Genomic DNA, 23,039 nt, shown 5'->3' with positions numbered 1-23,039 from the left:
CTGCCTGTGGGTGGCTTCCGTTAGGTGTATTTCTAAGTTGTTCAGAAACGGTTGGTTTGGGCTTTAGACTCTGTCTCTGGGTCAGGGCCCCACTGTGGCTTTCGCTGACAGGTGATACTGTGCAAGGAGGAGCTTATCAATTGAAGAAAGGTTACTTATTTCTATGTCTGCTGTTCTTCAACAGTATTGCCTCTGCCTGTCCCCACATTCCTCTGCTCCTCTGGGAAGTTCATTTCCCACCAGACTGTCAAGTGTCATTGCAGAAGAGTTGAGAACCACTTGGCCTCTTGCAGCTCCAGATGTTGCTTCATTTGTGCAGACCCCGCTGCCGCTGTGCTCTGAGGTCTTTAAAGGCCAGCCAGCCCCAGCTGGGGGCTGTATTGGACAAGTTCTCTGCTGGAATGTGATCTTCCTGTCAACAGCTGGGTGATTCCTGCTTACATTGAGATTTTAGGGAAGTTGCTGTATGTCATAATTGTAATAAATGTAATTGTCCTTTGTTGGATGAATTTGAACCATCAGAGCAGAGTTTCGGGTTGAGCTGCTTTTCTGAGGGTATTTATTCAGATGTGTCCATCAGAGGTTAAGGGGAGCACATCCAAAGCAGGTAGAATTAACATTGTTTTCCTTCACTGACAACAAAATGCATCGCTGGGGTTTTTGGGGGTCTGTTGGTGGCATTTTGAGGAAGAGTTGTGTTGGGTGTTTCTCTCTTTTATTGTTACTTCTTTTTAATGCTTTTTAATGTACATTCAGCTGTTTCTTTTTGTCCGATACCTAGTTGCTCCTCAGGGAATCCTATTCCTTCCTGTTTTTCCTTCCTAGTCCTTTTACTACTGCTTATTTTCTTGCTTTCTTCTCTTACTTGCAGATCCGTTTAAATGAGTTTGGACGGCTAGAAGTTGTTAATATCGGCGAAGCAGAAGCCACAGAAGCTCCTTCAGCCTCAGCAGTAAATGCCACCCCAACCAGCTCTACTTCTGCTGCTGAAAACGCTTCTGCTGCCTCTAGCACCAGTTTGGAAGGTGAGCGTTTTGCCATGGAAGAGAATATACAGTTTCTGAAAAAGCTTCTAGAAGCAGTTCTAACTGAAATGTGTGTTTCAGTAGTGTGGTACTCCCTGGTGCAGCGTGTGGAGTGAGTCACTGCCTTATTTTGAATATTTTAGGAGTATTTAGAGTGAGCATAATTACCGCATAGTCATAACAGTACCTGGCACATGCATTGTGCTCGCCTGTATGGAAGGTAAGTGTGGTTATATAAACAATCTGGGCTAGATTTGTCGATGCAGTCAAACATCCCTCTCACGCTGAGTTTTAACTTACATCCAGGGATCACTTTAAGTGGTGATTCAGGGAAGTTGGAGCCCCTTCTTTCCAGGGTAGTGGCTCAGCGATGGCATCAATCATCCTTAGAACCGGTGATTCTCTTGGCATGACAACAATTAAGCCTGCGTCTGTATTAAACAAAACTGCCTGTTTTGGGGCTTTGAGACCAGAATGGTCTGCTCATAAATACCTGATTAAATACTCTCAGCCTTCAAACAGGGTGGTTCTGCCCACTGGGCAGCACCTCAGCTCCATGCTAACTCAGACCATGCTTGGGAATGGCTTAGGATGGTGCTAGGTGTCCTAGGCCAGAAGTGCCCCGGGGCTGTGCTAAAGACACATGTAGCTGAGTTGCAGGACCTGGCACTGTTTGATTTACTCATACAGCTGTGCCTTAGCTGACTGCTCCCGGGGGCGACAGGAGTTTTCCAGAAGTATTCCTTTCTCTGGTTACACACATTACACAGTGTGGAGTGTGAACGGATGGCACAGTGCTATGCTAACCTGGGATTCCTGGCTCAGGATGAATCCCCCCCTGTAGTGTTAGTTATCTTTGCAAGAACATCTTTGAGAATCTCGTCTAACCTGGCTCATGCAATATTAGCCGTAAGTTTTGAGGTTTCCAAGGCTACTGTGATTGAAATTGGGGGAAAACTGAGTTTTAAGAGGTTAATACAAGCATGTTACTGGACATGCACATCAACATAATGGACAAGAAATATCTCCATTCTTTGCAGACCTGTTCTTACTCTGTTTATCCAGAAACCAGTAGCTCAAAACAGAATATATGTATGATAACCTCTGAGCTCTTTCATTCCAGACCACTCAATTAAGCTGGCCAACCTCACTTTGGTAAATCACTAGTTTCCTGTGATTAAATTACTCACTGTTTCAGTAGAGCTCACTTGCAGGTGTCCCTGTCTTCCAGCGAGTACTAATGGAGGCCAGTGCTAGAGAGTGAGTGACGATTAAGAGCTCTCATCCCCCGAGTACCATTGGCCATCCAGCATAAGGCCATGCTCTTGGTTAAGCGTGACACCATGTGGTTGTGGTGTAGGGAGCCCTTGATAGGTTTGCCTGACACCTTGTACCAGAACCTTCTTCTAAGTTAGTGGCAGGAGTCTTGAGAATTAGCTCAGGACACACAGGCACCACAGGACAGCAGCTGGAACCTGTTCAGTGTCTCTTTGTCTTCAACATCACCAGTAAATTTTGGTGCAGTAATCGAAAAGATGTTAACTCTTTGTATAAGGTCTGTGTTAGCAATGCTGGATCCCTAGTCAAGGCAGAGCTACATTGCTGAAGTCGTACATCCCTGTGGAGGGAATTTCTTTTCTGAGGAGAGAATGATCTTGTCTTGTTACCTGTCTGGACAAGTAAGTGTCTGCCAGTTGTCTTTCCCCAGGATTTCGATGGAACTATTTCTGGTTTTGCGTAGGAAGGCTTTGTACCTGTCTTCCCTGCTGGCTTTTCTCATCTCGGATTTCATTGTAAGCTCTACAGATTCACTTACACTTACAGGCATTTGCTTACGCTCCTGCTGATCGTGGGTCATTCTCCTCGTCTGCTCAAGCTGAGGAGATGTCAATCCATCAGGCAAAGAACCAGCTCTTATATGGACACCTCAGCACTAGGAATTTTTCATACCCTTTTAGTCCAAGTGTATTCCATAGATCAGCGTGACTTCTAATTGAGCAGAGCTCTTCAAGCGCTCGTGGTTCTTGCAAGTTTTCCCTGTTTTGTCTTTTTCCTGCCTGGAATCTTTGGTCCCCAATGGCACAGGGAGAGGCTTTAAGTTGTGATACAAGCAGGCATGCGTGCATTCTGTGTGTAGGCAGTCTGCCTGCCCAGCTCCAGCCAGGACCATCTGACATCCACATTGGACTACAGGGAGCAATCAAATATAAATGAAAAATGTCAGTCGTCTTAAGAGAATGAGTACAAGTACTGGTAAGGAGACTATGAAAATGGCTTTAAACAAAAAGCAAAGTGACTCATATCTCAGCGTTCTGGATTGTGTGGTGTGGTTTTTTTCTTTTTTTCTTTTTAAGTGTTTAATGATGCATTCAAAAATGGATTGATCAAACCAGTGCACACAAATGGTGCCACTAAATGGAGAATAGGAAGGATGTATGGGAGCCCCCGTGCACAGCTTGCACATCAGGTTACTTGAGCAAAGTATGCACCAGGGTAGTGCAGATGCCTGATAATGGGTATCACTGTAGTTGTGTTTTGTTAAAATATTAAGCATAAATTAGTCTGCATAAAGAAGAATTGAAATCATAGGAGAAAGTAAGCATAAATTATATATTGGAGTTATTCCTTACATTTTCATGCTTTCATTCAGATGAAAGATTGATACATATCCCTTGCTAGAACAGAAATAATTGTTTCTGTTCTCCCATCAATAATATGCTATTCTTAGAGGCTGCCTATGAAGGATTTTCATAGGTACAAAGTATATATAAAGACAGAGGTTTTAAACTTCACCAACTGTATTAAAAGTATCCAAACAAGATGGACTTGTTTGACATTTCTCTTTCAAGTTAGAGGTTTACTAGAAATAAAGAAATATTAAAAGATTTGTAACTGTGTCCTGGTTATAGCCTTGAGATTATATCCTCCTTTATCACTTTTACAGGGGACAGGGTTTCTCCAAAATTAAAATAGTACAGATAAAAGGGGCTTTTCTTTAATGAGGTGGTACACTCTCTGTGTGCCAGCACACAGATAATAATTTCTTCCATCACAATGGGATACTGAGGGTCACTTAATGAAAATTTGTAAAGGACTTTGACAGAACTAATTGCATGAAAGGTGTTTTAACATTTAAATTTAATAGTCGTCTTTTTCTTTGTTTCTGCAGTGCCTGAAGAAGACGCGACCTGCCCCAGTTTCCAAACCTGTGAGCCAATGGACAGCTTTGAGAATGGGAAGTTTGGTACCCAAACAGGCTCCCAGCAGCACAGGGACAGGTAAAGAAACCTCAGATTCTTCCTGTTCTGTCTTTAAAAACATTTAAAGAGAACACTGTGTTAAAGTATTGCTGTGAGTAGAATGAAAACCTCAGAGCAAGTGTTACCGTGGCATGGCTGAGGCAGAGCCCCCTGCGCAGCTCTGCTGGTGACCTTCCTGTTACTCTTGAGGCTCCCGTGCCCCACGCAGGAAAGCTCCTTGCTAGAGCTCTGTCCTCATTTATCTTTGCAGCCTGCAGAAATGCTGGTTGTGTGCTTGGTGCCTCAGTTCCCTCTCCCACAGATAAGGATGATGTCATGAAACTTCCTGTTATGTTGTAAAAAGGCAGAATTAAAAACCCTCTCAAGCTGCTCTGGTGGTGAGAGTTGTGCTGGTACTTTGGAGTGCTTTTAAAAGATATATATCTGGCAAGTCCTGCAGACACAGTTCAGTTCTAGGTTCTCAGCCCAGGCGTCCTCATTCTTCTGAAGAGGTACAGAGACACTGGGAATACTGCAGGATTATTGTTGCACTTTTAATTTGATTTTGTTTTCAATTTTGGATGTTTAATGATACTAGAGATTTACAGATGATTGCAGAAACAGGGGAAATAGTAAAAATCTTAATACCAGCAGTGGCTGTCAGGTGAATGAGGCTGACAGACGTGTCAAACGTCTCAGAAGGAAGAGAAGACTGCTTCTGGAGTCTGAGGATGACGAGGAAAATGCAGATGACGATGAGGTAAATGGGGCTGCATCTATTTTCTTTCAAGAGAACTGTAAAAAGCAGGGACAATTCTGTGTCTCAGATTTCACTGTGCAATGCAAACTGAGCTGAGGGAGGTTGTTCTGTACCCATGGGAATGGTCTGGGTCTCATCCTGATTTACATCAGTAATGAGAATATCTGTTCTGAAGTCTGAGAAGTCGTAAGGGTGAATAGCTCATGTCGAAGCCAAAGTCAAGATTTCAGACTGTAACTTTATAGGTGTAGTTACAGCCCTGTGCACCAAGTCTATTTCACAGTAATAAAAACACATGCCTGCAAAAATACTTTATCTAACTACAGTCAAGTGCTATTTTGTGATATTGAAGATTAGTGTCAAACCGCAGATTGCTTTTTATTAGGTACTTGCATGTACACTCAGTACACTGCTGGCAATCTGTGTTAATGGTGGATGAATAGAAGTACCTCAGTCCTGACCTGATCTTTTCTTAACTTTCATTAAGCATCTTCCTCCCTTTAGGGGCCCTCCTTTTGCAAGCCTGCACTCTGCTACCATGTGCACAGTGTCTCAGGCCTGAACCATTTTATTTATATTCACGCCTTGCACATGTTTTGTAATGCAGAGACGCTGGGTAGGTGTTGGTTGGTAATGCAAGCTGAAAATTCTGATGTCACGAACAGTTTAACTCATCTCGTGGCTCAGCTTCTCTCTGTGATGTGTATAAGATGTTTTAAATTACGTATGTTTTCAGAAGTACTTGCATTCTGTCTCTTCCTCCTTCTCCTCCTTGTTTGAAACTGCCCCCCTGTCTCTTCTGGGGCAAGTTTGGCAGGCAGCTTTGCATTTCAGATTTTGCCCTTTTTGGTTTGCTTTGAGAAATGACAACCCTGGGTGAATTAAACATGAGTTTGAAAACCACACAGAAGAAATGTGAACGACAATCTGGCTCAGATTGTGACGCAGGCAGACCACGTTTTCTGGGGTGTTCATCTATGACAGTAGTTACTTGAAGCTTCTGCTTCCTTCAGGGCTTCATAAATGACTTTTTTCCTGTATCCATTCGCTGGCATAGATGGACATAAGAACCTCTGAAAGGAAAAGGAAAATGGAGCGTTACAGTAAGGCTGCTTACGTGAGCAGTACATCCTGCGCTGCAGAAAGCAAATCCTGTGTATTGTAATGGAGATTTTGGGCCCTTGGTAGCTGTATTTAAATGAACTTTAGTAGCATATATTAAATAATTTGTAAAGCACTTTGGGATACTGCAGGATCAAAGTTATATATGTAACATACCCTACTAATGTTCTTGCAGGGTTATTCAAAAGGAATAATGCTAGCTAATAGTCCTGTTAGTTACATGTTACATCCGTATTGTACCTGCATTGTAAGATGATCAAAGAGAGAGGAAAAAACAATATCGCTAAACTTTTTTTTAACATATCTGTGTCTAGGAGAAGAATAAATCAAATAATATGAAAAGCCGCAGAAACAGTAAACCAATAAAACAAGGTGAGCTAAGCTCATAGTCTTTTTTCTTTAATGTTTATAGATTTTTTTTTTACTAGCTATTATATAATGAATAATAGTAAGCAGAAGAGGAAAGGACAGTAGAGCTCATTTCACATTCAGAATAGCTTATTAGGTACATAACCCTCTTACCACAGTCAGTCTTCTGAAATGTATTAGCAAGAATATACTAGATTTTCCTGCATGATGGGAACAGTGTAGAGGATCTGGAAGGAGACAGCCAGATCCAAAGCTCACTGAAGACAGTAAGAATCTTTTTTCCATTGACTTTGGAGAGCTTCATAGCCACAAACTACAAGTGCTAAATAGAAAATAAGTTGTAAACAACGTGTGATTGATTATAGACTGCGAGTTAAATTTATTGTATACCTTAAAGGAGTTAGCATATGTAAGCTGGGGGGAGATTTTTAATATGCAGTTTAAGACATAATTTTCTGTGTGTATGACTGTGGTCCTACTAGAATGAATCCAAGCACCTACCCAAGTTGTTTTCATCATCTGTGTACTGGCAGCTGCCTCTCTAGTAGATGCATTGTGGTATTAGCAGGTTATAAATATATTTGTGTACATATATAAAAAAAAAATCTTGTGAACTGAACAAAAATTCACTTGGTTTTTCATTTGGTTTAGGTTTATTTCAGCTGCAATTATATGCCTTTTTTGTGCTGTCTTTTTGTTTATATCTAACCCCTTATTCCTCTGTGAAATATCAGGAGAAGGAATTATTTTCCACAATTTTAAATTATTATATCTTGTCCAAACTTTACAGTGGCAGCTTTCCATGGGCAGCTTGCTAGCAATCCAGGTGCCACAATTCATTTGACCTATGATATAATAATTTTTTTTTAATGAGAAATGAGCACGTTTTTCCTACTGCTGGAATTTATACCTTTCCTCAAAAGTTGGGTAACACTGCCTCCTTTGGGGTACAACGGCAAAGCAGCATTGGTGTGTATGTGGGAGGAGAGAGAGAACAGAGGGCAGAGCGGGAGGCATTTGAGAGAAATACTCATTTTTCTCTTTGTTTTTGATTGCTTAGTTGTTCCTAGAAAGAAGAAGATATGGAACTGGGTTTCCTACTTAGAAGAGGAACGGATGCCAGCTGCTCCCTTAAAACTGTTCAGAGAGGTCGGCAGTTTTTTCAACTCTCTTCCTATGTTTTTCTCAGGCAATATTACAGAATTACTAACTCAGTGGAGGTAGGATTGGAGACTACCCTCAAGCCAGCAGTTACATTTATGGGTTGTTTTGGTGCAAGCAGGCAGTAAAACCCCCACATGTTTGTTTCCAGCCCTGAAGCACTGTGGAAACAAGTGTCTGTCCTGTGAGTCTCATCCTAAACCAGGGTGTGAAAAATGCTGGTTGAATCTCACTCACAAATAAACAATGAGTGTTTTGATCTGCTTTGGGTAGCTCTGGATAAATGGACTGTTAGGCAATCTCCAAGTAGCATTGGAGAGGGACAGCTTAATGTCTTTAATATGTTCTGTGCTTCGTCTCTGGTTGTACAACAGCCTTCCTCTGTGGAAAACTGCAAGTCGTTGAGCTCTGGGAATGTTGTAGATTGTTTCAGTGAGAAGTGACTGTTAGAAGGGAGGATGGAAGTTGTGTTCATTCATGGTCTGGTGCACTGAAGGTGGGAGAGGATGAGTTTAGCCGTGGGGCAGCTGCTTCTGCACTCCAGTGCACCAGCCCACATTAAAAGTTCAGCTCCCAGTGAGCTCTTCAAAGCCAGGGGCTGTTGGCACCTTACAGAGTGAGATGAGAAGGAAGTTCAAGTAACTGCAGTGGATGCAATAAGCCATTTGCAAGTCCAGTTCAAATTTCTTTTAAGACTTTACTATACGTTAGATGTTTAATTTGGATTAAGACTGCAAAGAAATGAAACCCACAAACGTTTTCTGGAATACCTGTGTAAATGGGCTCCAGATCAAACATGCCTTGTCTCTTTTTCCATTTGAAGATGAGAAGTTACCTTTTGGGAAAGTCTGGACTGCTGACCTCATACTGACAGCCACAATGATTTTAGTTTTCCTGGCTCTTTGTTTCTGCCAGCCCTTTACACTGGGCTGTGACGGGGATTCTTTTGTGTTTGAATAGAGCTCATTTCTGCATCTGCTGAAAGATTTGTTTGTAGCTAATTGCAGCAGGCTCCTGGTTCAGTGTTTTTGAGAGATTAATTAGAATAACAAGTAAATCTGAAATAGGGTGATCATGCCGTTATTGATCTCTGTACCTGTGCCTGTCTGTTAAAGTAGCAGTCATTTAGTGATAGAATTTTCTTCTCTGAGTTGAAAGTTTGAAGCTTTAGGTATATCTGATGACTGCTCTGCAGAGGATTTTGTCTTTAGGAATTAAAAACAAATGTCTCCTTCTTCCCCTCCTCACAGTATCAGTCATTCCCACAAGGCCGAAATGGATTTAAAGTTGGAATGAAATTGGAAGGCCTGGATCCTGATCACCCTGCTCAATTTTGTGTTCTCACAGTGTCTGAGGTAGTTGCTTTTCCTATTTTTGATTCCAAAAGTCCTATGTACGTTGAGGATTTTTTTCAATAAAAAGTCAAAACAGAATAGTAGTACTTTAATTTAATTAATGGCTAGGAGGAGTTCGAGGTGACACTGAAGGAATAGTGTTATGTGGTTAAGGATCTGTACCTCACAACAGTAAACCTACTAAGCGTATCCAATGGATAAATATTAAAAAGAACAGTGCAATGAGGCCTTAAGTCTTAGTCTGTATAAGCAAGTTGAAATGCATTTATGCTTCTTCAGTTCTGTGGAATCTGTATTGATCTGCTACAGACATAAATGTTCTCGGTCTGTATTTATACTGCAGATATTGCCACACAGGAATATGCACGTGAGGATGGAATAGGAGGTCAGGGAAGTTACGCTGACCAATTTTATTTTCAACTGTTTGAAGTGAGGAAAGAGGAGCATGGAAACTGGGAGACATAAATGATGAAAAATAATACTAGACTTTTGAGGAATAAATGAGATCTTACATTCACTTTCATCTATACACTCAAATAGAGAAAGTGTTGGATTATTGTCTTTCTTTAACTTCTTTATGACCCTTTATGATAATCAGAGCTCCTCTGCTTATAGGTACAAGGGTACAGAATGAGATTACACTTTGATGGTTATCCAGACTGCTATGACTTCTGGGTTAATGCTGATTCCTCAAACATCCATCCTGTTGGCTGGTGTGAAAAAACAAGTCATAAGCTGCTCCCTCCTAAAGGTATGGAAAAAAATAGAACGGTGTACAAGAAACTATAAATTCTACTAAGAACTAGTTGTCCTGGCTCTGCATGTTTCATTTTTAGTGTGATTTCATTGTGGAACTCAATCCGAGTGGCTTAAAGGGAAGAGGCGTAACTAAGATAATGAATCACAAAAGAACAAAACATCTTCCTTTTGATATTCCTAAGGATTGGCGTTGTTAGTCAAATTAGAAACTCTTTATTGGATGAGTGTATAAAGCAGGGAGTCTCTTTGGGGTTCAGAACTTGCTTCTTTCCTGCATTCAATTTCCTAGAAACATTTGAAGGTTGAGATTAATGATTGGACATTATACTGAAAAAGAGAGAGATGTTTTAGCTGAAATGCATAACCCCTGAAGACTGTAGAAGGGCAGTTATCATGCAAAGTTCATATTCTTCCCAGGTAATTTCCATTTCTGAAAAACCAATCTGAGTGTAACGGGGCTGTGTAAAACAATCTTTTTATCTCTCTTTCTAGGTTTCAAGGAGGGAGAATTTAATTGGACTTTCTATTTGAAGAATTGCAAAGCTCAAGCAGCTCCAAAAAGCCTTTTTAAGACCCTCAGCACTGTAAGTGGTGATATTAAATACAAGATGTTCCAAATAGGTCTGATGCTAAGTGAGTTTTGACCAGAATATTTACGTGGTTTTAATATGCTCATGTCAGAGGTACAACCATGGTACAATCAGATGCAAGCTATTTCCTGCTGTGATTTATTTTTAAGATGGGAGACTGGTACAATTTTTCTTCCTTCCCCCCAGTCACTGGCTTTCCAGAGAGAGAATTTGTATTTCCTTTCCTCCTTAATACGGGAAGAAAAGATTTACTCTACCATTTATTAAATATATTACAACGGTCTGTTTTGCTGTGTCCCTACAGTCGAGATATTTGTGTCACTTTCCTCTAATTTAATCATTTCCAAAATAATTTCTGGTTTCCAGCAGCATACTCATGTGTGCCATGGGATTCATTATGAGGCTGTGAATCTTGAGCATTTTTCATCCTTCATGCACTGTTGCTTTCTCTGGTTGTTAGCCTCAGTTCCTGTGTAACACTCACTCCCATTTTGTGTCACTCACACGGCACAAAGTCCATGCTCTGGCAGATTTGATGTAGATGGACAGAGTGTTGACCTCAGTAGGATCAGGGCCCCAATGTGGAGCTCTGCTCTGCCTCCAACTGAGTCACCTATTTTCCTTGAAGACTCTCTAACTTTTCCACTTAATAAGACAGGACCTGCAATGTTCACACGCTTGTCCTCAGCCAATACTCATCACTGCAAGGTGTGTGCATCTTAGCCTTTGAATCTGTAGTGTTGTGTACCTGGAGATCCTGTTATTCAAGCTATATCAGCTTTTTTTTTAGAAATAGTAACAATCATTGCCAGACCTCATAGAAATCTTGTCTGTAGACCTCATGCTAATAACTAATAGTGTGTTTTGGTCCTTGGGTTTTGGGGGTTACAACCTGCAACAAATGAGTTTGTAAGGTTAATTTAAATGGCCTGACCTAGAACGTGGCTGATTTCCCTTTCCTGATGTCCTTTTCCTCAGCCCATGACACCTTCTGGTTTTCGTCTGGGAATGAAGCTAGAGGCAGTGGATAAGAAGAATCCGACACTGATGTGTGTTGCAACTATCACAGACATGGTCGATAACCGCCTGCTAATTCATTTTGATAACTGGGATGAAAGTTATGACTACTGGTAAAGTGATTCCATTTCTAATGTATATCTGCAAGTAGTCTGTGGTTTATTTCACTCTTCCACTAAGGGTAATATCTAATATTTTAGATGTAGTCACTAAAGTTGGCATCTTAAATCAGTTTTCAAGCATCTGAATAATTACTTTGGGTTTTTAGAAAGTGCCAGTTGCCCAGTAACTTCCCCTGCTTGGCTCAGTGCAAAACCAGTAGCGTGAGCCTGTGAAACATTGGAGGTAAGAAGTGTTTGAGGTAATGCAGCTGGCTGACTTGGGCCAGGTCAGGGAATGCTCATGTTACCCGCTCCTCTGGCAGAGCTGAAGGAGGAGTAAGCTCTGCTAGTGACACCTCTGGAATTAGTAACATCCTCCAGGACTAGTAGTGGGTGTTGGCATGTCTCTCTGCAAACTTGCATTTGGAAGCAGGCAGTACTGAAGTCAGTAAAAATCTTTTCTATTTGCTTCAGGAGAGTTTGGCTAAGGCCCTTTGAAAATAAAAACGATTGCCAACATTTAGGCTTTTAAGTCCTGACCTGCACTGCAGTTGTTCTGCATCTGAGAATCTTGATCCTGTGCCCTCACGCTGGGGCCACACGGAATATTAATCAGGGAAATGTTTTCCCGCTTTGGTCCGTGTTTTCCAACCTACATGAATGGAGCAACTTTCTTTGAATTTGTCTGTGAAAGCAACATGAGGCACATGCTTATCAAAATAGCACTGATTTGATCAGCATTCTGTGTTCTCTTCCCCAGCTCCCTTTGTTTGTTTTTTTTTCTCAGAATAGGCACCTGTTTGGTGGCAAGTTGCTCTTTTCTTGCAGTTTTGTATCACTGGTGTTTCCCTTTGTAGGACTTTAGATCTTGTTCCTTTACCATTTTAGTCCATGAAATTTTGTTTTCTTGCCATATTTTTCTTTGAGATTTGAAAATTTTAATGGGAAACACAAGCAAACAAAGCTGCAAAGTAGAGCTTGGCTGAAAACACACAGGTTTTTTCCCTAGATCTGAAAGACTACTTTGGACCCTTCCTCAGAGCAGATGTGACAAAAGGGGCTGTCTGAGTTTGGTCCATCACCTCCTTCAGGGACTCAGAACACCTAAACATGCAGTGAAATCGGGAACTAGGCAAACTACCACTAGATTTCAGCTAGAATGAATGGATAACGTGCAGTTCTTGGCAAAGACCTTAAAAATAATTTCCCCTTCTTCCATACTAATGGTGTTTCATTTAGGGACGAGGATTTGTTTTTTGTTTCTTTGCTTCCTTTGCATTTTCACTTGGATGATCTATGTCCAGACTGAACTGTGGTTGGGGCGGTCTGTAGGGGGAGGGCTTTTTGTCGTGGGGTTTTTTTTGAAGCACCAGACATTCTTCTCTCTGTTTCCCTATCTTTGGAGCAGCTTGAACGCCTTGAAAACTTGGCGTTATAAATTCTAGCGAGGTAATGCTTGTCTTTTACACCATGATCACACCCACTGAAGGCATCTGCTAACCCAGTAAAGGCATATCAGACATCATTTGAAATTCTGTTTTTCTTTTTGCTTTAAAATTGACTGGTGCCAACTTTCCCTCTTTGATTCAGGTGTGAAGCTAGCAGCCCGTATATTCGTCCTGTTGGCTACTGCCAAGAAACTGGAACCCCACTGACAATACCACCAGGTATGTTGAAAGTTAGATTTATTTCCTGCCTCAGTCAAAAACCCGGCAAGCTTTATCTTCCACATAATTATGTATTTGCAAGTTACAGGTTCCATTCGTTCTCTTTTCTCTACTGACTGAATTATTATTCGTATTTTTTGCCACTGCATTTTATTTTGTTTCATAGCTCTTTCAAAAAATGGAATGAGGTTTGGTAATCTGTAATTGAATTTGATTTCAGAAGGGAAAGAACTTTGAAGTATTTCCAGCGTTTCCTTTAAGGTGAGCTGGAAGAAAGAGGGATCAGTATCATGACTTCATAGATAAGGTGGAATTTCTGGGAACGAAGGAGTAATTGAAGCCACATCTCTTTCTGCTGCACTGGAATTCAGTAAATGAAGAGAATGTTGGCAAATTAAAAAGGACAGAATGTACAGGAAAATCAATGGTGTTTTCAGCCTTGGAAGTGCTCATTCACCTTAAAAATAACAAATATAAAAAAACTATGTCTGCTGTTTGCTAGATTGACAGCCGTGGAGCAAGAATTTCTGTAATTATCTCATACCAAGTTTAGTAAAGTGTGTGGCACTGTGAGATCCCTCTGCATTGGATCCCTCTGTGTCTTCGCTGCAGATGCAGAAGGAGTTGTAAACTTACTCTTCAGCAACACCACATCAGTTCCTGCTCCTGGAACGTGCAACAAGGCTGTGGTGTGCAGTTCCTGGACTCATAGCACGATTGCGTGTTCCCCCAGCAGAATCTGCAGTCAATTGTTATTTCTCTGCTGAGAGATTTAGATTCAGCAATTTGCAGACTGTCCTGTGTGTTTAGTTATTGCAGCCTCCTGCCAAAAGGAAATAATACTGAGGCTAAAAAATACTGAAATAGGAAGGGAAAAAAAGTAGAGCGGTTTCTCAAATGTAGCAGCCGGGGAAAGGCATCTTATTGTTGTTAGAGAAGCACACCCATGTAGATGTCTGAGATTATGATAACAACGTTAGAGCCTTTTATCTCCAGGCTGCTGGTTTTACTTGGCTATGGGTGAGTAGGTAGCAGGAGACAAGAAGTTTCTACAATCTTGCAGGCACTCACACATAGAATAGTTAATAAAATAGGAAATTAGTTTAGCGATGCCATTGCACATCATAGAATCCCCTGACTAGTTCTTAATTGGCAGCTTTCTCTAGACAATAAGCATTGATTAAGCTGTACAGAAATGAAGTCTTCAGGTTTTTCAGGTCAGGGTTAAAGCCCTGTGTAGAAGCTGGGGAAACTTGCACTGCTGCTGCATGTGCTGTAAGTGGTGTGTATGAATAAACAGACCACTTTCCAGCACCATCCATTGTAAGTGCTAAATTAGCATAATAGCTGTGTTGCGTAGCTGCTTTGCTGTTTGTAACAATAAATGTGGGTTTTTCTTACTTAGATGTTAATTCTCTGTTTTTTTCAGGATACAAGGCTTCCAATACCTTCTCATGGGTGAAATACTTGGAAGAAACTAATTCCCAGGCAGCCCCAGCAAGAGCATTCAAACTGGTTGGTGAATCTCTTTGATTGTCCTAGATCAGGAGGGGGGGGAAACTGCTGTTGTCTGCCCTTCCTTGCTGGATGCTTTATTTGATGGTGCTTCATCATGTCTGTGCCAAGAGGGTGAAACTGGGTTTTTTTCTTTGAGTTTAAGATCATCTCTCACTGCTGCTAAAACAAAACACAGAGCAGACTGCAAGATATTTAAAAAAAAAAAATTACCCTGGAAAGCTGTCTTGTAAAGGATTTTTGACTAAACATCTTCACATGCTCCATTAGCAGATTTAAGGAAAGAGCCTTCAGTCCACAGAGATAATTGTAGCTTTCAGAAGAATATGTGAAGGGCAGTATCTTGCCTCAGAGAGGGCATGGAGAAGGGAAAGAGCTGGTCTTCTGCTCGAGGTCTGACTGCATGGGCAAAGGGGATCTTCCAGGTGACATCTGAGCAGGGCTGATGCTGGTTGAACAGACTTTCCAGACTCCCCTTTCATGGGGCTCAGAAGTGGGTGTCACTGGCCTGCAGACATTTGGTGGGGAAGGGAGGAAGGGGTGGGGGTAAAGGCATGTTTGAGGGGGAATGAGAAGTGTGCAGTTCCTCCATTAGGTTTCTCTGTATGAAGTTTCAAAAACTTGTCTAAAGTTAGAGGTATTTTAAAGTTTAAAAACTTCTCTAAAGTTTCACTGCAAGGTGAAAATACTTGCACCTTCCCCTGGTTGGTGAGGCTGAAATTAAGGTAGAGTGAGAAAGAAGTTCCTATCAAGGACTTATATGTTCTAATATACATCTCAGTAGTTCTAGGGAGGACCCAGTGCCCTGTGCCCTCCACAGAAATAAGCGTGCTAACAGTTGATAGAGCAGCTCTGCCAAACTCTTAGATGGAGTAAGATCATCCTGCAGACTAAATCTGAAGATGGTTCTCTCAACCTTGGGAGCATGATGAGCTTTTTTTTCTTACACTGAAGTTCAGTGCATTTATCTGGAAGCTCACTATGAGCAGGAACAAAACAGAAACCTTTACAATAACTTCATTTAAAAAAAAAAACATACTTTTGAGTTGTTTTTTTCCCCTTAGCAGCTTCCACACTGGCGGCTCACCTTGCTAAACTTTGCAATATGTTTAAAAACTTTTTTGTGCCATTCTGACACTTGTCTTGAATCTTTCCAATGAATTTAGTATTGCAGGTTAATACCTGCTGCCCTGTCTTATATTTTGTTGGTAAGCTCTTTGGGACTGAGGAGGAAAAGCAATCAGGGAGGCCTTAGATAAGGGAGGTAGAAATCCAGCCAGACAAGTTTGATAATTGCTAGATTTCAGCAGGTGTCCATTTGAAGTTGTTGTAGGTTGCAAGGTGGGTGTCAGGGAATAGGAAGAGGCTGGTTTTGCCTCTTCAGAGAACTGTAAGGCCACAGCTGGAGTTATCTGCAGCAGAGTTGAACTCCAAAACATCCCTTGGATTAAGGTTTTCCTGAGTTGGGCAGACAGCATCTTCGATCATGCAGCGCAGCATGTGAAGCACTTCAGAGCCAGTGTTCAGGATAATGAGTGAAGCTTGTCAGTAGGACACATTTGTTGCTCCCAGGGTAAGCTCAGCTTTTTCTGAGCTGTGCTCATAAAATCCCAACAGTGCTGGAAAATGGGAACCTTCAGAGTACAAGAGCGAAAGAATGCAGCAATTGGTCTTCTACACAATAGAGGAACAATAGAAGTAGTTTTGTAGAGACAAATATTTTTGAAAGATAATGAAACTCTTCGTGATACAAAAAGAAACAGTGAAGTACGACCTACTTAAAACTCCCAGTCTGAAGTCCTCAGTAGTCTATCATTATGGCATTCTTTCCTCAGATTTTCAGAGTGTAAAATGTGTTGAGAAATGTCACCTGAAGGTAACAGGGAGCCTTTTCAGTACTGAATACTCCCTTTTTTGGATTCTTTGGAAATGAAGTGTCTTCCCAAGGGGGAACGCAACTGCCTTCTCTGCCTCTTTTCCCATTTTACGTACATCTCTGCAACCATTTTTCTGTTCCTTCAGGTGTCTGGCTTTGAGAGAATAGCAGAAGAGCCAATTCTGGCTCTCATGAAACTCCGAAATATAAATTAGCATCCAAGACTGTGTTTCAAAAATGAGACAGAAAAAATATGGCATTTGATATATCAGCAGTTAATAGAAGTCTTTCAAGATCAAACCTCGTTATTTTTCTGACTTCGTTGGTCTGAAGTGAAATACATGGCACAGTTATTGATTCTTTTTATTATTATTATTATTATTCCAGCTGGCAATTACAGGAAATCAGTACATAAAAATACGGTTTGAGAGCCAGAACAGGCATTTCTCACTGAATTAGTTTTTAACAGTTTTGAAGAGCTCTCTTACATAGTCTGGAGACACTGGTCATCAGCACAAATAGCAGATCTTGTGCCTGGGTTTCTGCCTTCTCCTCCACCCAAAAATGCAAGAGGAGACAGCTCGGTTGTCAGCATCACTATTTTAGCCCATTGTCTTGGGCTGTCAATTCAAAAACATTCATAAGCTATTGCCAGAAAGGCAGCAACACTTCTGCAAGACTTAAACAAATAGCTCTGCTCATCTTCTGGGCAGCATTTTGTTCTCAAGCACTCAGGCTCCTTCCTCAAGGAAGACAGACAAGGTTGGCTGGTTCAATAAGATGCTCTTAAAACTAAAAGCAGTTTAGATTGTCTGGCTTCCGGTGTGTCATGTGGCTGAAAGCCTGTGGATAAATGTCTGTGTCCCGGGGAAAAGACCAAAGAGAAACTTGAGGTTTGGAATCTGTAATCCCCTTAGCTCAGAAGTGGACCTCCTTCCCTGCCCCCAGCTACTGGCAGTAAAAGGGGTAAGGAAGATTGTGAGGCAAGAGTGATTATAGTCATCTTTTCATTAACCTGATCTTGTTCAAAGACACAATTTATCATCTCTTGCTAAAATCCTGACCTTTGTGTGCAGAAGTGAAGAAGAACGTGTTTTGAATGAGTATCAGGTGCTCCATAACCCCCAGCTGAGGAGGTCAGAGGAGGAATTTGCAGTTAGTCATTTAAAGATAAATGGAAAGATTGGTAAACGCTGTCTGTTACTTAGAGGTTTGCATCTGTGGGTGCTGCAAAGGGCACACATCAGGTCAAAGGGCATTCTGGAGGTTTTTACAAAGTAGTTTGACCGCTGAGGTTTGAGAGAAAGAGTAAATCAGCGAATGTAGATGGGAGACTCCAGTGGCTGGAGCTGCTCTCGAGTCCCAGCACCACAGTTCTCGGCAGTTGTCGTTAACAAGCAGATGCAGTTGTTGTCATAAGAAGTAGGTGGTAATCTGCTTAATGAAGGTAACTGTAATAGCCAGATGCCAAGAAGGATGTCACGTACAGTGTAGTGAAGAGAGACGTCACATGGTGTGTGTTTGAGGTGTAAGACAGGGGTGACCTGGCCACTGTCCTTGTCAGATGTGAGATCATCTCTCTGCTGTGTTTGGGAGTTTTGCTGTCAGACTGCGGAGTCTGTATGTCAGTGGAGTTTGCAGTAGTATCTGGCCTTTTTTCTGGTAGGGACATTCCTCTTGCCCTGGCTGTGAAATGCTCCTCTGCACTGAGAAAGCTCAGACTTCCTCCCAAGTAGTTTTGGGCTGCTGGCAAACAAGACAGCTTAATCCTCTAGGAAGCTCTGATTTTAACCTCTGAAGCAGTCTGCTGAGACTTTGGCCCCCGTGAGATCAGGGGCAAAAGCTGCAAAGGTGTTTGAGTAGGAGATGAAAACTTCAGCACATTTTATTCAGAGCAGGCGACTAGCTCTGAGTGCCCAGAGTTTTTAGCATTCTGCTTACAATCCTCTCTTACAGCGTCCTGCTCACGGATTCCAAGTTAATATGAAGTTAGAGGTTGTGGACAGAAGAAATCCTATCTTGATAAGAGTGGCAACAATAGTTGACAAAGACGACTATCGCATTAAGGTATGACCTTGCTTCAAAGTGCAGAGCCCTTGGGCTGAGGAATATAGTGATTTGCAGTACCAAAAAAAAAAACCACCATTTGGTATGAGGAGCAGCAAACGCCTAGCAGATGATCTAGAGTACAGGCCTGCCCAACTGGAAATGATTTCTGTTGTTTTGTCCTATTGAAATCTGATGGAATTGCCTGGTATTGTTAGTTACTGTTTTAATGTAACTGTTTTGAAATAACATTTGACAGCATGATTTTCCATCTCTCAGCGGTTTCTGTGTGATCTGTGCGAGTGAAGGCAGCATTAATGTTCTGCTGGTGGGAAGCTACCTGACTTTTTTTTTTTCCTAGCATACTTAAAAGAAAAACCCAAAGCTAGTTAAACCCTGGTACATGTGGGAAGCGGCTTCATGCTCCAGTATGCATTTGTTACATAAACAGATTTTAACTAATTCTTTTCACATAACTATATTGCCAGAAAAATCTATTGTGCTTTGGCTTCTGAGAAACTAAGTATGAGCCAGCTGAAGTGGAGGCTGCACTGGTGGAGGCTCCTGGGTCACAGGTCTCCTTTCCAAAGGGTGATTATGTGGACAGGAGTGGAGATCGTTCCCCATTAGTCATTTGATTCTCAGCCTCATCACTTCTGCCTTTGCAAGCAGAAGTCAAGTTTTGCTAATATATAGTAGCATGGTACTTAGTTCATACATTTGTTTGAGACTTTGCAGCATGGACAACCCAGTAGCCTGCAGCTAACCTTAGTCTCTGTTAACCTGGCCTGGATCTGAGCTAACTATTGCTAGTCTCTTCATCCAGCAGAAAATTCTAGCTTGTTCACTGCAAAACTCTCTGAACTTGTTGGCTTTTATGGTGTTTTGGGATCCTCAGAAAACAAAAACTAATTGAAGAAGCAATTGTGTTTGCAAAGATTCAGTCTTTGAGTATAGCATGTGCTGGAGCACCCCATGGTCTGTGCTTTCTTGCAGACCCTGGGATTTGACTGTGTCACCAGAACCTGGTTGTTCTGTAAAACATAGGTGCAGGGGTCAGGAAAACAAATAGTTACACTGAGCATAAAGGATGATTGTGCTTGTCTGAAAGATTGAATGAATCAGCCCCAAGCTGAGCAAGGTGAAACAAAGGGGGAAGTTAAAATAATAGCTGAGTCATGTCCTTAACTGTATCTCTCACTGAGACTGTGTGCTTCTTTTAGATACATTTTGATGGTTGGGACTATAATTACGATTTCTGGGTCGATGCAGACAGCCCTGATGTTCATCCAGTAGGCTGGTGTGCAAAAACCGGACATGCTTTGCAAGTTCCTCTCGGTAAAGTAGATGACATCATATTGTTATGTGGAATAATTTTCCAAAGTGCAGTCTGTTCTGACGCAGGGAACGTTTTATAAATCTGTTTAACTTTTTCTTTCTTATTACCAGGTGCTGTTGATCGAGTGGGAGCAGTGGGACAAGTGTGTCCTACTCCAGGCTGCCATGGTATCGGTCACATCAAGGGACCACGATATGGAACCCATTATACGTATGTATATGAGATCTTCTTATAAGGGTTCTGCCTGCATGAGTCTGACTGCTGTCCATAATATTATTGCAGCAACAAGCACCTGCACTGCACTGAAATCATCTCAGGGTGTTTATTCTGCGTAGTTATAACTGCAATTGCAGCTCCCTCTTGTGTCAAAATGTGCTGTTTCATCATAAATACTGTTTATACAAGTATAATCATTACAACTGCAATGCAATCCAGCATAGATTAATTCATTCCCAATTTCTACATTCCAGCATTACTGAGGGATTTTTTTTTTTTGGTAAAATAATGCACCCAAGAACAACATGCAAGGAGACAGTTAAAGAGGGAGAGAGTATGGGTAGATTATTAAAGTATAGGAGTGAGGAGAGCTAGCTCATGTTCTGTGCTCTGCCTTTTGATTTCTTCCGTGCTCTTGGGAAAGGAATTTTTTTTTCTATTAAACCATTTAAAGAGCGAGAAAGCAATCTCAGATTGGAGCTCTGAAGATCTAGTAGTGTATAATGTGGTAAAGGGCTTTGAATTTTTCAGAGTGAAAGTTGCAGGATTCTCTTGTTTTGTGAAATATTCTTCAGACAGGCAAGTTATAGAGGAAGAGCTCTTCTTGTTCTCTGAGGTGACTCTTCAAAAACATGACTTCGGTTTTAAATTCTGCCCTGTATTCCCCTGATTTCCTGCCCCTAAAACTGGGTAATAACATCTCCCTGAGTGTTTCTGGCCTCACTTTTTCTGGGTTTGTTGATGGATATATCTGCCTGAGGCTGGTAAGACTGTATGACTTAAAAACATGCATCTCTCTCTCTCTCTTTGTCTTTTTTTTTTTTCTATTTTTCTTCAACACAGGTCAGTTGGCTGCCCATATTCTGATGTGAACCTCAACAGAGAAAACTTCTTACAGGACCGCCTGAGCAGGGAGAAACCTTCCCCTAGCAATATGCAGAAAGCCAAGAGACTGGAGACTCCTCTCCCATTCCTGTTGGGAGCAGAAGAGTCTTCTCAGGAGAACTCTCCACAATTCAGGTGAGCTGAATCCTTTTCTTGGGCAAGTACCAGGGGGCAAAACCATTTTACAAGGTTGAAAAACACAGGAATTGGCAGAGAAGCAGCAGAGCATTGAGTTCATCTGTCTGTAATATTGACCCATGCCCCAGACACTCTTAACACAGAGCAGTGCACTTTTATACCCTCATATGCCTTAATAGGTTTCTTGATTCCTTAATCCTGCTGCTCTGGTCACATTCCAACAAAGGAAATTGCATTCTGTCTCCATAAATTTTTCCTTGCTGTTTCAATTTAAAATATATTATTTTCCTTCGTTTCCTGTCCTAAAACTGTCAAGCAAGGTTATTTTGCACTATTAAACTGTAACTGCAATCCACCCCAGAGTCGGCTGCATTACACTGGTGGGCATAATGACTGCATGTGTATCACTTGGCAAACAAGTTGAGCTCCTTCAGATATTTTGTTTTCTTAGATGAAAATCTTGGAATTGAGTAGCATTGAAACAAACCGTGTTAGTTCTTGAGCTTCAGAAGCCAGTTAAAATTTTGTGTTGTGGGACAGACCTGGACTTGAAGACTTGTATTATTGTTACCTTTAGTCTGTACGAATCCAGTCTCACCAGGGCAAACTCCAGCATATACATATACTTTGTTGTATATGAAGGTTATGTACATTTTAAAGTTCATTTATTTACTTAATTTATAACATTTTCAAGATACATTTGGCCAGAAAAAAGGAATACTACTCTCCTCTCCCTGGCTTACATGGCCAAAGTTTGCCTCCTCCCATCCCAGAAGTGTGCAGGCATCTCCATTCCCTGATCTTAACACCAGAATTGATTGCATATCAATGGCACTGTTACCATAAAGCTCTCTCAGGAGCTTTGAGATTCTCCCAGAATAAATGGCATTCTAAAATTGTAATACATTTCTAGTCTTCTAAGTATTTCATTTCCTGATAGTGAGAGGTCTGAATTCAATATGCACATCTGATAACACCTTACTGCTTGTCCTTCCCTGGACAACTACATGGCTCAGTTTATGCATCAAACTCAGTCATGGAGACTCTTAAATGTTTTCCGGAGGTATGAAGAATCAGAAATCTTAAATCTCTTGATTTCACCATAACACGTGCTTCAGTGGGTTTCTTATAGCTGCTGGGATCAGATCCTCAGTCCACAGGGACTGATTTATTTCACATAATCTCTTTCAGTCCATGCTGAAGAGTTAAAAAGCACTTTGTACTGTGCCAGTGATGATGGTGGGGGAGAGGAAGGCTTCTGCCACTAGGTGGTAGTTGTTGCTCTCACTTGCAAGGAACAGCCAGCTTTGCTCTCCTGCAGGAAAAGGGAACAGAGGATGTCAGCTTAGCTAGTGTCATTTGTCTGTCTTTCCAGAAAATCTGCACAAGACAGTGAAAAGTGGTATCAAAACAGTGTTCACAGTCTGTCGGAACAGTCTGAAGACAATCAAGAGAAAGGCTGGATAGAAGAGGATTCCTATGCAGACATCAATGCCAAACCAAAAAAGTAAATAAGATTTTTGTGATGTATTTTCATGCATTAACAGTTGTGTTTCTCAATGCTGCTGCTATATCTGAAATACAGATGTAAATCATAACTTAGAACAGCCCAATGTGATCAGAGATTTGCAGCATAGGGGTTTAGAATGACATGGTAAATCTTCCTCCCATTATTTTGGGCCCTCTCTTTCCTGCAATAAACTCAATCTGAGTTCTAGCCATTAATTTAATAGCACAGTCCTTATCTTGGAGAGAGAGAGAGAGGTCAGGGACAGAGCAGTACTATTGCTTATTTTAAGAGGGAAAAGTTTTTGGTTCCTAAAAGTCCCATTAATCTCTGGATAGAGAAGAAATTATAT

At 41.3% G+C, this 23,039-nt stretch overlaps 1 protein-coding gene across 3 annotated transcripts in view; it reads left to right on the top strand.

Moving 5' to 3' along the window:
* Positions 1–23,039, top strand: part of LOC141969963 (lethal(3)malignant brain tumor-like protein 3) — a 51,579-nt gene that overhangs the window by 13,869 nt on the left and 14,671 nt on the right. The window contains exons 1-16 of one of the 3 annotated variants that reach the window (XM_074926218.1): positions 922–1,025; positions 4,195–4,303; positions 4,919–5,024; positions 6,461–6,518; positions 7,576–7,664; positions 8,927–9,031; positions 9,647–9,782; positions 10,283–10,374; positions 11,359–11,510; positions 13,089–13,165; positions 14,595–14,680; positions 18,513–18,623; positions 19,826–19,940; positions 20,052–20,151; positions 21,001–21,177; positions 22,556–22,687. In XM_074926218.1, coding sequence (XP_074782319.1) covers positions 4,242–4,303; positions 4,919–5,024; positions 6,461–6,518; positions 7,576–7,664; positions 8,927–9,031; positions 9,647–9,782; positions 10,283–10,374; positions 11,359–11,510; positions 13,089–13,165; positions 14,595–14,680; positions 18,513–18,623; positions 19,826–19,940; positions 20,052–20,151; positions 21,001–21,177; positions 22,556–22,687 — 1,598 coding nt within the window. In that variant the 5' untranslated portion in view covers positions 922–1,025; positions 4,195–4,241. Of the gene's footprint in view, positions 1–871; positions 1,026–4,194; positions 4,304–4,915; positions 5,025–6,460; positions 6,519–7,575; positions 7,665–8,926; positions 9,032–9,646; positions 9,783–10,282; positions 10,375–11,358; positions 11,511–13,088; positions 13,166–14,594; positions 14,681–18,512; positions 18,624–19,825; positions 19,941–20,051; positions 20,152–21,000; positions 21,178–22,555; positions 22,688–23,039 lie in introns of those variants that run through there. The other 2 variants (XM_074926217.1, XM_074926219.1) reach the window with 2 other exon arrangements.

This window comes from Athene noctua, chromosome 24, assembly GCF_965140245.1.
Source record: "Athene noctua chromosome 24, bAthNoc1.hap1.1, whole genome shotgun sequence".
NCBI lineage: Eukaryota > Metazoa > Chordata > Aves > Strigiformes > Strigidae > Athene > Athene noctua.
The sequence above is the reverse complement of the archived record's forward strand: the minus strand, read 5'-3'. Positions and strand labels throughout refer to the sequence as shown.